The sequence below is a fragment of the Mastigoproctus giganteus genome, chromosome 14, assembly GCF_048544385.1.
Source record: "Mastigoproctus giganteus isolate SK-2022 chromosome 14, ASM4854438v1, whole genome shotgun sequence".
In the NCBI taxonomy this organism is placed as follows: Eukaryota; Metazoa; Arthropoda; class Arachnida; order Uropygi; family Thelyphonidae; genus Mastigoproctus; species Mastigoproctus giganteus.
The window spans coordinates 116,734,899-116,747,005 of record NC_143588.1 but is presented as its reverse complement, the minus strand read 5'-3'; the positions used below and the strand labels follow the sequence as shown (position 1 = coordinate 116,747,005).

Below are 12,107 nucleotides of genomic sequence, written 5' to 3'. Positions count from 1 at the left end.
CTTGGCACTTTGAGGGTTCTAAGAGCAGATTGGTATTTCTCCCTTTTATTCCCTCAACGGACTCAAAACTGCTCCGTCGGATTTAGTATCGGACCTCCTGGCGGACTTGAGGAATATCCTTTTTAAGAAATTCGTCTATCAGTTGAGTTCTATGTGGAAGAGCATTCATGATCAACTTGAGGGCCTTTGAGACTTTGAAAAGCCTCACATGCGGACTCATGGATCTCGTTCCTAACCTCAGAATAGTCAAGGATTGTCTATCGAAATGTGGAGAAAGGCCTTCCCCGACCACCTTCTTCATACGGGTTCTTTTGCCTCAGGGCAGTAGTAACCAAACTCAGGCTGCTGACAACTTTTTATCTAAAAATTCTGAACTAATGTTCAATTTTGAATCCATGCATTGGTGATTTTTCGCCTGTCATTCAGAATGTCTGGTTCATATACATAAATTTAATCAGCCAAGAAAAAGTGATGTTTACATTTTTTGTTGATATTTTGAATTAGTTACTGTAACTTCTTTTGTACTTCAATAAATTTAAAGATGGTTCTACAATTTATTTGAAGAAATGCCTAGATTCAACGGTTGTATTTGTTTTTTTATGTACCCAGTTTAAAAATTAAACAAGAATTACACACACACGGTGGTTTTGCTTTAGTACAGCCTTGTGTAAAAACTGACTGGTATCATGTGGTGAAGGCTCAAAGCATGCAACGGTTCATATAAGAGTATAGTTTGCTCATGTGGCAATCGGGTTTCGAGTTTCTGCGAGGAAGAATGAGTCTGGTTGATATTTTTCCGACTTCGAATGTGGGACAAGATGTGCACGTACCAGTATCTTTACAACAGCCAAATATGGTTGAATGCTCCAGTTGTAGTGTGACGAATATGCTGTGACTGGTTCAAGGATGGTTGAACAACCAGCTAAAGATTACACGTGGGACAGCCACATGTGGTCGACGCCCGTAGTCAGCGTTGTGTGCCTCGTCTGGTACAGATATCCACCCAATACAATGTATTATAGAAATGCGTTGCTTGGTCTGATGAATCCCGTTTCCAACTCTCATACAGATGGGCGTATTCGTAATTGGAGAAAGGAACATAAAGTCATATCACCTGGATGCGTTCAAAAAGAATCATCGATAGTGTAAACTGTCGGTGATTCTCGCTCATAAGGAAGAATCATGAGTTATAGGCCACTTATAAAAGAAAATTGTTTCACAGTACGGAGAAGTGTAAGTATGTGTTGAAGACGCTCTGAACATAGTTCAGATAGTGAACGTTAAAATAAAGGTCGAAATCTTACGGAAAAACAAAAGGATGTTCCATGTTTTGCTGATGTGGATCTTATATTGATCCGTGGTACAGTTTCCAGGAAGATAAAGTCGATTCGACATGGATGGGGAATGTATGCAAGGCCAATCGATGAGTAGAAAGTGCAGCTTATTGTTTCGTTAACGAGTGTCGATAGGTGAAGAGTGCAGGAACTAAATGTTCAAGTTTATTATTTTTCAGCAAGATGAATGCGTAGCTCAAAAGTCAACATTTACAAATCAGCCTGCTGGTGGCATCAGACGCCTTCCGCAATAATTTAGAGGCGTATGACCAAGTAATCATCGACCTTCTGGATAATTTAGTTGTCCAGGAGAACGAAGATATGATGAAACTATTAAATATTTTAAATAATGCTTGTATTTTTATTATTATTATTATTATTATTTTTTTTTTTGTAAGAGAATTGCCACTACTTTTTGAACATCCCTTGTATTTGATGCAGTAGAAGTATGTGTGTTACCCTCATAGGTACACAGTTGGTATAATCACCGTTCTCCTCACACCGAGTGCGAAAAGACAAGTTCGAATCCTGTCGACCCGATGAATTTTTATGGGTCATTTTCACAATGTGGCTGAGTTAGTCGGTCTCAGCTGAGGGTAGTATGGCTTTTTTGATTTTTTCTTTCGGAAACTCAGATTCATTGTCCAGCAAACAGCACGTCGACCACACAACACACGCAATTTACAGACATATATACTATGAAATATGGTCTAAGTTGCTAATGCAACTAAAACCCTACAACAACCTGTGTCGACAGAAATTGTAGGGTTTGTAAATAAAAATAATTTCGCATGTATTAATAGCAATAAGCATAGTACCTGATAGAGGATTACGCAGGGTCCATCCACTCATGGAACAGATTGGCAGTGGTATATCATAATGAGTTTGGGCCATGGTACAACGTTTCTTTATTGATCTTGAAGATTAAATAACTTTTCGTTTGTGTCCTCCAGAGCTTAGCGCCCTGGTGCAGCTGCACCATAGGATGATACGCTTTTGGAGAAGTTGCTGTTATGGATAAAAGGACGGTTGTTGAGTGACAGAAGACAGAGAGTGGAGACAAATGGAGACTGCTCTTCACTGACTAATGTTATTAGTGGGGTCTCCTAGGTTTCGGTGTTGGGCCCATTGTTGTTTTCTATAGTTATTAGTGATATTGGTGAAAGTATATCAGGCTTAATGTCCAAGTTTGCAGATGACACAAAGGTTGGTAGGGTTGTTACTGACTGCAACAGAATCTAGTAAAGTTAGGCAGATGGGCTGAGAAGTGGCAACTGAAGTTTAACATTGACAAATGTAAGTGATGCATATGGGTAGTAGTAACCCTAGAGTAATGTACTACTGTGTGGTACTAGGCTCGGGGTAGTGGAGAATGAAAAAGACCTGGGAGTAATTGTGCAGTCAGATTATGAAGTTCTCAGAGCAGTGCAGACATTCTGCCAGGCCATCTCATTGGTTTGTGAATGATATACTGGAATTTTGCTAGTAGAGATAAGGAGGTGATTATCCCTTTGTATAAGTCAGGCCACACCTTGAGTATACTGAATACAGGTCTGGAGGCCTCTTGTAGGAAGGTGGTAGGGCTGATGGAACGAGTAGAGAGAACGTCAACGAGATTAGTGAGGGAGAAAAAGGGATTCTCTTACCAAAGAATTCAAATTGCACCGTCTGGTGACTAAGTACCTGTGAGATGATCTGATTGAGGTGTTTAAGGCTTTGAATGGTTTCAGCAAGCTCTGTGCTGAAGGGATTCTTTCTCTTGCTCAGATTACCCACTTGAGGGGGCATAAATTTAAATTGAGGAAAGGCGGTTGCAAAAGGGATGTGCGAAAATGTGTCTTTAGCCAGCGAGTGGTTGATCGCTGGAACAAACTTCCATCTATTGTGGAAGTTGACAGCTTAAATAAATTCAAGATAGAACTAAAGTTCTGGAGGGAATGGATAGGTGAAATGGGAAGTGGTTTTTTTTTTTTTTTTTTGGCTAATGCTGATATGCTTGCTTTCTTGCATCATATGCCACTACTGATGCTTATACTAAAGCTAACTTTGCTGCTCTGTGGAAAAGTTTCACGATGTACAGAAGCATCAGGTTCAATTTCAATCAATGGAAGTCGAGAAATATTCCCTATCAGGACAGAAGGAATTTTTATTGACTCTAGTCGTATCGTAAGGGTTTTAGTCAGTCAATGATAAAATTTAAGATATAAATGGCAAAAGTTCAATAATTTGAATATTTTATGTATTACTCGTTTATCGGATTGTCTGTCTGTCTGTTTGCTGGATGAAAAGCAGGGATTTTCAACCTTGGTTCTCGAATGGAAAAATGAAAGAATAATTGAAATATTTAACAAAATATTTGCAGTTGAGGAGAAACTGTACGTGTTCATAGGTGAAATTTCCAACTAGGATTTTAGACGTTTTTCTAGCCTTCAGCTACTTGTTCAAGGAAAATTCATGAATATTTAATAAATATTCAATAAAAATATTCGGTTGTCTTTTCGCCCTTAAAAATCTTTGAAATCTTAAAAAGAAGTTAATTTTTTTCATAGGTTTGTCAAAACTGAGTTTTGTTGGTTATAACATAAAATTTGGAAAACGAACTGATTGTTTTGTAACAAAAAATAACTGGCACGTAGGGCCCAAGAAAAATTTAAAATGGGGCATGTATCTGAATTTTAAATAATAAATCATTTGAAGGAATACCCAGAAGTTATTATAACACCACTTGTGGTTAGAACAACAACAGATCCGACCTCACTTTTGTATAAAAAAATTTAAATTATATTTTCTCAAAATAAAATAAATTAATGTGTATGCTTTGCTCTTTATTTTTCTGATTTACTGTTTTTCTTTAGGCTTGAACATGATTTGGTGGATCAAACTCTTTTTCCTCCTACTGATCTTGTCCCACGCTTTTGCCACCACTACAATCTCCACCATTTATGACATCATCCCACAAGAGGTAGTTGAAGCTAGTAATAAATTCGCTGTTAAGCTACACAATGCACTAGTAACAGGGCATGAAAATGTATTCTACTCTCCAATATCTATATTTAGTGCTCTGGGCATGTTGTTTTATGGGGCGCGTGGTCAAACTGCAGAAGATATGCGCCAAACCCTTGGTTTCGACTCAGCTGCACTTGCAAATGACCAAGTCCACGAAGGATTCCACGAACTCGTTTCCTACCTTCACAAAATCCCAGAGTTTTATATACTGGACTTAGCTAATCTTCTTTTAGTTCATACAGATTATCCAATTCTTCCGGATTACAAAACCTTCGTAAAAGTGTTTTACCGCAGCGATGTGTGGGATGAAAATTTTAGAAATGGAGATAAAAAGCCAAGAACTGAAATAGATTTATGGATTCGAGGAAAATCAAAAGATAAATTAAAAAACATCGTTCATGAAATAGATACCAACACTTTGATGCTTCTTTTGAGTGCCAGCTACTTCAGGGGCTTTTGGCAAACTGCGTTTCCTACTAGCGAGACCAAAGACGAAGGATTTTACAAGACTGGGGTAAGTGCATTTATGAAATCTGTACCCATGATGCATCTGAGAAAACAAGAGTTTCGTTTTGCCGAGATAGAGGAAAACAACGTAAAAGCGATAGAACTCCCTTTCAGAGGTCGACATATCGTAATGTGGATTTTGTTACCCATTGGTGTGGAGCAATTGGCAGATCTGGAAAAGCAGCTGGACATGAATTTACTACGCGAAGTAAATGAGAGCTTGAAGATGGTCCAGCTGGAGTTGGTATCCATTCCCAAGCTTCAAATAAAGTGTGTTAAAGAACTAAGGGAGCCTTTCAAATCGTTGGGACTGAGTTCTCTCTTTACAAGGGCTGACTTCACTGGAATCAGTGAAACGGAAGGTTTGAGTTTAACACGCGGTGTGCACAAAGCTCTAATTGAATTGGACGAAACTGGCCGTGAGACAGCCTCCATCAGTGCAATGAGCGTTATTAAATCGACGCTAATAGATCGTCAGGAATTTGTGGCTGACCACCCCTTCTTGTTTTTTATCATCGACGAACGTAGCGAACTGATTCTCTATGCGGGGAGAGTTACTGATCCTACGAATAGTAATACAATATAGTTCGTCTAAAATCTGACGTTTCTTTGTAAAAAAATTATGTTGGACTCGTACATTTTATTATACTTAATAAAATGTTTTTTTTTTATTTTTTATTTTTACATTTTTTACGCTGCACAGCAAACTGTAAAGAAAGCAGTAAGTGTATACAGTATCCCTCTTTAGGATAAGGACACGAAACCTAAATGTCCAAAAAATATGTTTTAAACTTTGAACTTTAAGATAGATTCCATATTTTGGTGAAAACAAATAGCTTACACGTATTTTTGCACAGTTGGGTAGCACACTTGTTATATATCCCGTGTCGGTGTTGGTTCAAACAGCTCATCAACGAAGGTTGATGAGCTGTTTGATCCAGCCTTTGTTGAAGATCATTTAATATAAATATTTCTCATAGGAACCTGTGCCATCAACTGGATTAGAATGCTATTAGAATCAGTGAAGGTGGCATAGTCAGTGGAACCCGTTGAGTCAGCTGAATCTGCAGAATGCTGACTCAGTAGAATCAGCATAATATTGAATCAATAGAATCTGTAGAACCGGTTGAACCAGTCTGTGGAAATAGCAATTTGCTGAGTCTGTAGAGTAGTTGGATCAGATGAACCAGTGGAATCATAAAATAAGTAGAACTTCAGAGTAGTGGCCAACCAGCAATAGCTGCGAACTGTTTATGGCAGAGGCGCTATTGGAGTTTGACGATAATTTCTCCCTTCGGGTGAAAGTTGCCTTGGCAAAGTTTTGGTTCTGGAATATGGAAATTTTTTCATAATTTGTAGTTTCTCTTCTGAACCAGATTGAAATTTTCCAATAAGATTGATGAAAGGGTTCATCTTGGGTTTCATTGGCTCCTGGGCTGCTTGGCTAAGCAGATCCTTACAAATAAACTTACTCTTGCGGATAGGACAGTAGTTACGACCCTTGTCCTTCCACACGACGCGAAAAAGGGATGATTCGAATCCCACAATTACGGGAGATAGTTTTATGGATTTTTTTTCACACTGTTTTCGAGTTAGCCGGTCTCAGGGAGCGTTGCGTGACATTTTCCTTGGAAACTGTGCTTTCATCTGAGAAAGTCTTTTCCACCAGGTGTGGGATTGGACAGCGATCCTGTGATCCACGGGGGCAACGTGTCAGTAAATGTAATGGAAAATAAGGGTTAGTGGCACAACTTGAGTGGGAGTGACATATTCTACATTTTAACACGTCTAGAAACGTAATCTATTAGGCGGAATTTGCGTCATCGATTACCACGTGGTAGTGTAATAGGGTTAAGAAATCTTTAAGGTAAACAATAAATCGATAAATGCTTAAGGGTAAATATTGAGGGATTCATTGCGAAACAGTAAACAAAGTTGGAGTAAAAATAAATGTATATGTTTAAATGAGATTAAATTAATTAATATGCACTAAATTTTTATTAGTAAATTTAAAAATGTTCGTTTTGCATCTGGCCACAGCCATAAAGGAGTTTCTAACTGAGCATTCGAGGTCACATGGAACCTCGGTCAAATCAAACTCGTGTAATACTGCACTTTTGCAATGACCACATTTAAGTACAGATTAATATACTTATCACTTAATTTAGATCTTTATAAATAAGTGTTTAAATAAATACCTTTTAACAACTTTTAAATAAGGGTCCAGTACAGCGACTAATTTGATATTATTCCTGTAATCCCTGTCGGGAAAGAACGAAGAGACCTGTGTTTTGGAACGCTGATTACCGACAGTAATCGGGCTACAAGATTACCGTATATTTCGGCTATAAGTTGAATTTGATGGTCCAAAATCCAGCACGGTGTCTCAAGATTTTCAAATATGATAAATCTGATTATGTAGCAGATGGAACCTTGAGTTAAGAGGGATCATTATCGTCTACTGAGATTATTTCAAACGCACATTCTATCTCGACTTATCTGTAAGCAGAAAAATTTTCCTCTTAAATTTTTTTTTTGTTTTATAATTCGAAAAAAAAAAAAAAAAAAAATTCTTTGAACACAATACTTGAAATTCTTTATCTTCTGCAAATTATAAAAATATAATGAATATTTTGACCGACAGATGGAGTCAGGTATACAGTGAACGATAATTGAACTCAAACATACTATACATAGATACAAGGACTTTACTTATATAAACTCTAGAAGGAAGGGGATGAATCAGTTTGGTCCACTTGATATCGATGGTTTGGCTGTTGATCCTGCTCAGGTAGCTGACATACTGAATGAGTATTTGGCATCTACATTCACACATGAGGAATTCTGTAAGGAAGGGGCGGACAGAAATATGCTAAACAGGAAACTAAATGATTTTGTAATAAGGGAGAGCAAAGTGAAGGAGAAATTGTTGAAGTTAAACATAAAAGCACCAAGGGTGGATGAAATCAATCCAGTTATATTGAAGGAGGCGGCAAACCCTTTATTAAAGGAAGTAACCAAACCCTTTGCCATAATCATGAGAGCATCCTTGGATTCAGGGAGGTCTCCACGGACTGAAGGTGTACAAATATATCTCCAGTTCATAAAGGGGGACCAAAGGGTGACATGAGTAATTTCATTACTCGTATCACCCTTTGGTCCCCTTGAGACCTGTTAATTTAATTTCTGTTCCGGAGAAAGTAATGGAGTCACTGGTTAAAGAAGCAATGCAGGATCATCTAGACAAGACTGCAAATATAGTTTAGGCACAGCATGGATTTGTTAAGGGGAAATCTTCCCTAATCAATTTGACCGGATACTACTATGTGATCAAAAAGGAACTGGATGCAAAAAATAATTTTGATATCATGCGCTTGGATTTCGGGAAAGCTTTTGATACTGTTGCACATGGAAGACTACTGTACAAATTGGAGCAGTACGGTATTAAGGGCAAGTTGCTGCTATGGATCAAGGGATGGTTGAGTGGGAGACGACAGAGTGGTAATCAATGGACACTGCTCTACGTGGACAAATGTTATTAGTGGAGTCCCCCAGCTTTCCGTGTTGGACCCATTGTTGTTTTCTGTATTTATCAATGATATTGATGAAGGTATATCAGGCTTAATATCCAATTTTGCAGACGATACGAAGATTGGTAGGGTTGTTAATGACAGTACGCCTATTGCAACAGTGTCTAGAAAAGTTGGGCAGATGGGCTGAGAAGTGGCAACTGAAGTTTAAAATTGACGAATGCAAAGTAACCCAAGGGTAACATACACTCAGGGTAGTGGAAAATGAAAAAGACCTGGGAGTAATTGTGCAGTCGGACGTGAAGTTCTCTGAACAATGCAGACATGCTGTCAAGACAGCTAATGGGGTTTTGTTAATGATATACAGGAATTCTGCTATCAAGGATAAGGAACTGATTATCCCATTGTATAAGGCAATGGTCAGGCCACATCTTGAGTACTGTATACAGAAGGATGTATAGCTGCTGGAACGATTACTGAGAATGGCAACGAGATTGGTAAATGTAACAAAGGGGTGTCTTACGAAGAGAGGATTCAGTTCTGAAACTGGCAGCGTCAGGAGACCAGACACTGATCTGCTTGAGGTGTTTAGGGCTTTGAATGGTTTGGGCAAAGTGAATTCTGATTGGATTCTTCCTCTTGTTCAGACCACACACATATGAGGGGGACACAAATTCAAATTGAGGAAGAATGGTTGCAGAATAGATGTGAGGAAGTTTGCCTTTGGACAGCAGGTGGTTGATTGCTGGAAAAAGCTTCCATCTGTTGTTGTGGAAGTTGATAGCTTAAATAAATTCAAGGAAGAAGTAGACAAACTATTGGAGTGAATGAATAGGTGAAATGGAGGTGGCACTATATTGATCCTTTTAAACGCGGTGTCCTTCAAAGGCACTTGGCAAACCCAGTTTAAAAAGAGTGACACTGAAATGCTAACTTACTATAACCATGGAGTCTCAGCTCAATTAATCCCAACTATGCAGTTGTTTAAACAGAATTTTCAATATGCTTCTTTTGAAGACAGATAGTTCTCAGTTTCAGAGCTTTCTTTCAAAGGAAACTATTTAGCATCGTTGCTCCTGCTTCAAGAACAAACACAAGGATTAGCTGAGCTAGAAAGTAACCCAACACCTAACTTTTTGGTTGTAATTTTCACGAGTTTAACGGAGAAAGAAATAGGTCACATTGCCATTCCTAAATTTATCATGACATATTCCAAGGAACTGAAAGAAGTTCTTCGAGCATGGACTGTGTCTTCGAACGCGCCGATTTAAGTGGAATTGCTAAAGGGTTGCTTGTTTCGGAGGTGATGCACAAGACAGTTATCGAAGTGAACCAAGTGGGAAACAAAGCTGCAGCTTTGTGAGAGCTGAAGAGTCGATACAAATTTACTTTATTATTAACATATCTTTCATTTTCTTTCTTGTTTATAAATTTTCTAATCTTATTCTCTTTACTGGACGCGTGATCGCGTTACCATAACTGTTTTCGGGGCATGTACAAATTCTGAATTTGTAAGAATTAAGAATTACATTTATTTCAACAATTTTGTGTGTTTACTGCATTTACTGAAACTGTTTCAGAAGACTAGTAGCGTATTCCCAAAAATCCCTTTGCGAGTATGCAGTGATTATAATCACCATTCCTCTAGAAGGAATGGTGATTATTCCTCCAAAAGGAAATTCCACCATTCCTCTAGAAGGAATGGTCTAGAAGGAAAGGTATTGAATCCAAAAAAAACTATACCAAGTCTGCATAGTTTTCCTCATGAAATTCCAGAGAAAAACATAACATAGCCTTAGTTTCTTAAGCATTTAACACAAACACCTACCTAATCACCTAAACGAAACTCATTTATACACTGCCTTCCCATTAACATATACCCATGGAAATATTTCAGCATCATTTCAACTGGAAGTTTGGAACGGTTTTCTATTTCACACGTATTGTTGGTCTCTGTGGACGAACCCTCACGTGCATTTTCAGTTTGACTCACAAAGGTTCTATTAGGCTCAGAACAGATCGTTGTCCTGTCGAAAGATACGAAGTCTTGCGCCATAAAATGAGATCTTTGTTTGAAGAACCGAGTTATCAGTCGTGTCATGATTGATAACTCGGTTCCTTCAGTAAAAACTGTCATATTAGGACCACCCGACAACCAACTCATCTGCCCATGATTGTCTAGTCGATTTTCCTGTTTTGCTGGACGAAACACCGGATTTTCCCCCTGGTTCGGGTGGATGGTGTTTAAAACCATTGTGCTACCGCGCTCACGCTCCTACTGTAAGGAACCATCTAGCGGTTTGTGGCACTTAACTGTGGTTATCTTATAATGGTTTTCTGTAGAGCTTTCTTAAATGGGTTTCAAATGAGGTTTTAGGTTTCTCTGGTCTTCCAATTTTTTTTCTTCACTTTGAAATAATTCCTCAGAAAATTAAAGAAAACAGGAGGCTTAAAATTAGTGCAGGTGGCCTTCGTTTAAGCCTCTGCTCTCATTCACTTTCTTCCATTATGACATTATCATATACACTCACTGGCAAAAAAAATTAGAAACCTTTTGCAACTAGCATTAAGGTATACAAACGTAAGTTATCTCAAGTAGGAGGACACATTTCCTCGTATCAGATAAATACTGTACACTTTCCCGGTCTTAGTCAACCTTGTCAGAAAGGTGTTATTGTAGGAACACGTTTAGCAGGAGCCACAATTGAGAAAACAAAAGAAATCATTGATGTTTGGAGCTAGACTTCCTCATACATAGTGGAATTAACACCTCGAGCAATACGGGCTGTAACTGGGGCCCTATTAGATATTGAATAAAAGTCTCCAAGTTATTGGCCAGTAAATGTAGAATTGCCATCCATCCAAGTTTGGCTGGGACCATCGCCATTAAAGTCAGCTATCCTGGTGTCCTTCCTACCGATTGGTTAATATCACAACAAAAAATCTCGGATTCGGCCAGCTATTATTTATGAAAAAATCAAAATAGATTGAGTTTGTAAATCGAGTAAGGCCGGGTGTAAAATTCATAAATTTTTTTACAAAAATAAATGATCATCTATACAATTAAAGTGTTTCTTTCAGCCATTTTTAGCGACCAATTTATACGAAAATAAGAACAAATTGCACAATTTATTTCTTTCTTTCTGTTCTGGATTTCTTTTTCAACATAATTCAAGTCGCGTGCGTATGACGACATCACTTCTTTTGCAATTTCTAACAAGGAAGTGACGTCACAAAACAATGAAGCTCTTCCCAGAGTTCCACCATTACATCTGGAGATGTAACTCTAATTATGTAGCAGATGGAAGCGAATGTAATTATAACTGTTGTGTTTTACACGAATATAAGATTGAATCCAGTTTCTTCACTTATACTTCCAAGTGTGGATCCAGGTCTTGGATTAAGGTAAATTATCGTATCTTAAGATTATTTCAAAATGCACCTTCTTCTACAAATAACTGTAAATAGAACAATTTTGTTATTATGTTATTCTCCCCGATGTTTTTTTTTTCTTTTTTAGTTTTATGATAAAACATACTATTTTATTGTTTATTTTCAGTTTAAACTCGGAAAAAAAAAAAAAATAATAAATAATAATAATAAAATCCCTTATTTTTTGCAAAACGAATTAAATAATGAATATATTGCCCGACAGATGGCGATAGCTCACCTCATAGTAATCCGCTTGGTTTGATTAAACTTATACTGTAACAGGTACATAGTATTTATA

The 12,107-nt window shown here is 37.8% G+C and overlaps 2 protein-coding genes across 4 annotated transcripts in view; both read left to right on the top strand.

Moving 5' to 3' along the window:
- Nucleotides 1-4,197: 4,197 nt before the first annotated feature.
- Nucleotides 4,198-5,433, top strand: LOC150075643 (leukocyte elastase inhibitor-like). Its single transcript, XM_090388603.1, has one exon. The coding sequence runs from the start codon at nt 4,198-4,200 to the stop codon at nt 5,431-5,433; it is 1,236 nt and encodes a 411-aa protein (XP_090244729.1).
- Nucleotides 5,434-11,644: 6,211 nt separating this feature from the next.
- The window catches only part of LOC150075639 (intracellular coagulation inhibitor 1-like), a 39,714-nt gene continuing 39,251 nt past the window's right edge, over nt 11,645-12,107 (top strand). For all 3 annotated transcript variants that reach the window (XR_016547925.1, XM_090389273.1, XM_090389270.1), the window contains exon 1: nt 11,645-11,782. The gene's annotated coding sequence lies outside the window, so the exon portion shown is untranslated. The remainder of the gene's footprint in view (nt 11,783-12,107) is intronic.

What these genes read in the sequence shown, in the direction of transcription:
- LOC150075643 (XM_090388603.1), top strand. Translation starts at nt 4,198, where the DNA reads ATGATTTGGTGGATCAAACTCTTTTTCCTCCTACTGATCTTGTCCCAC.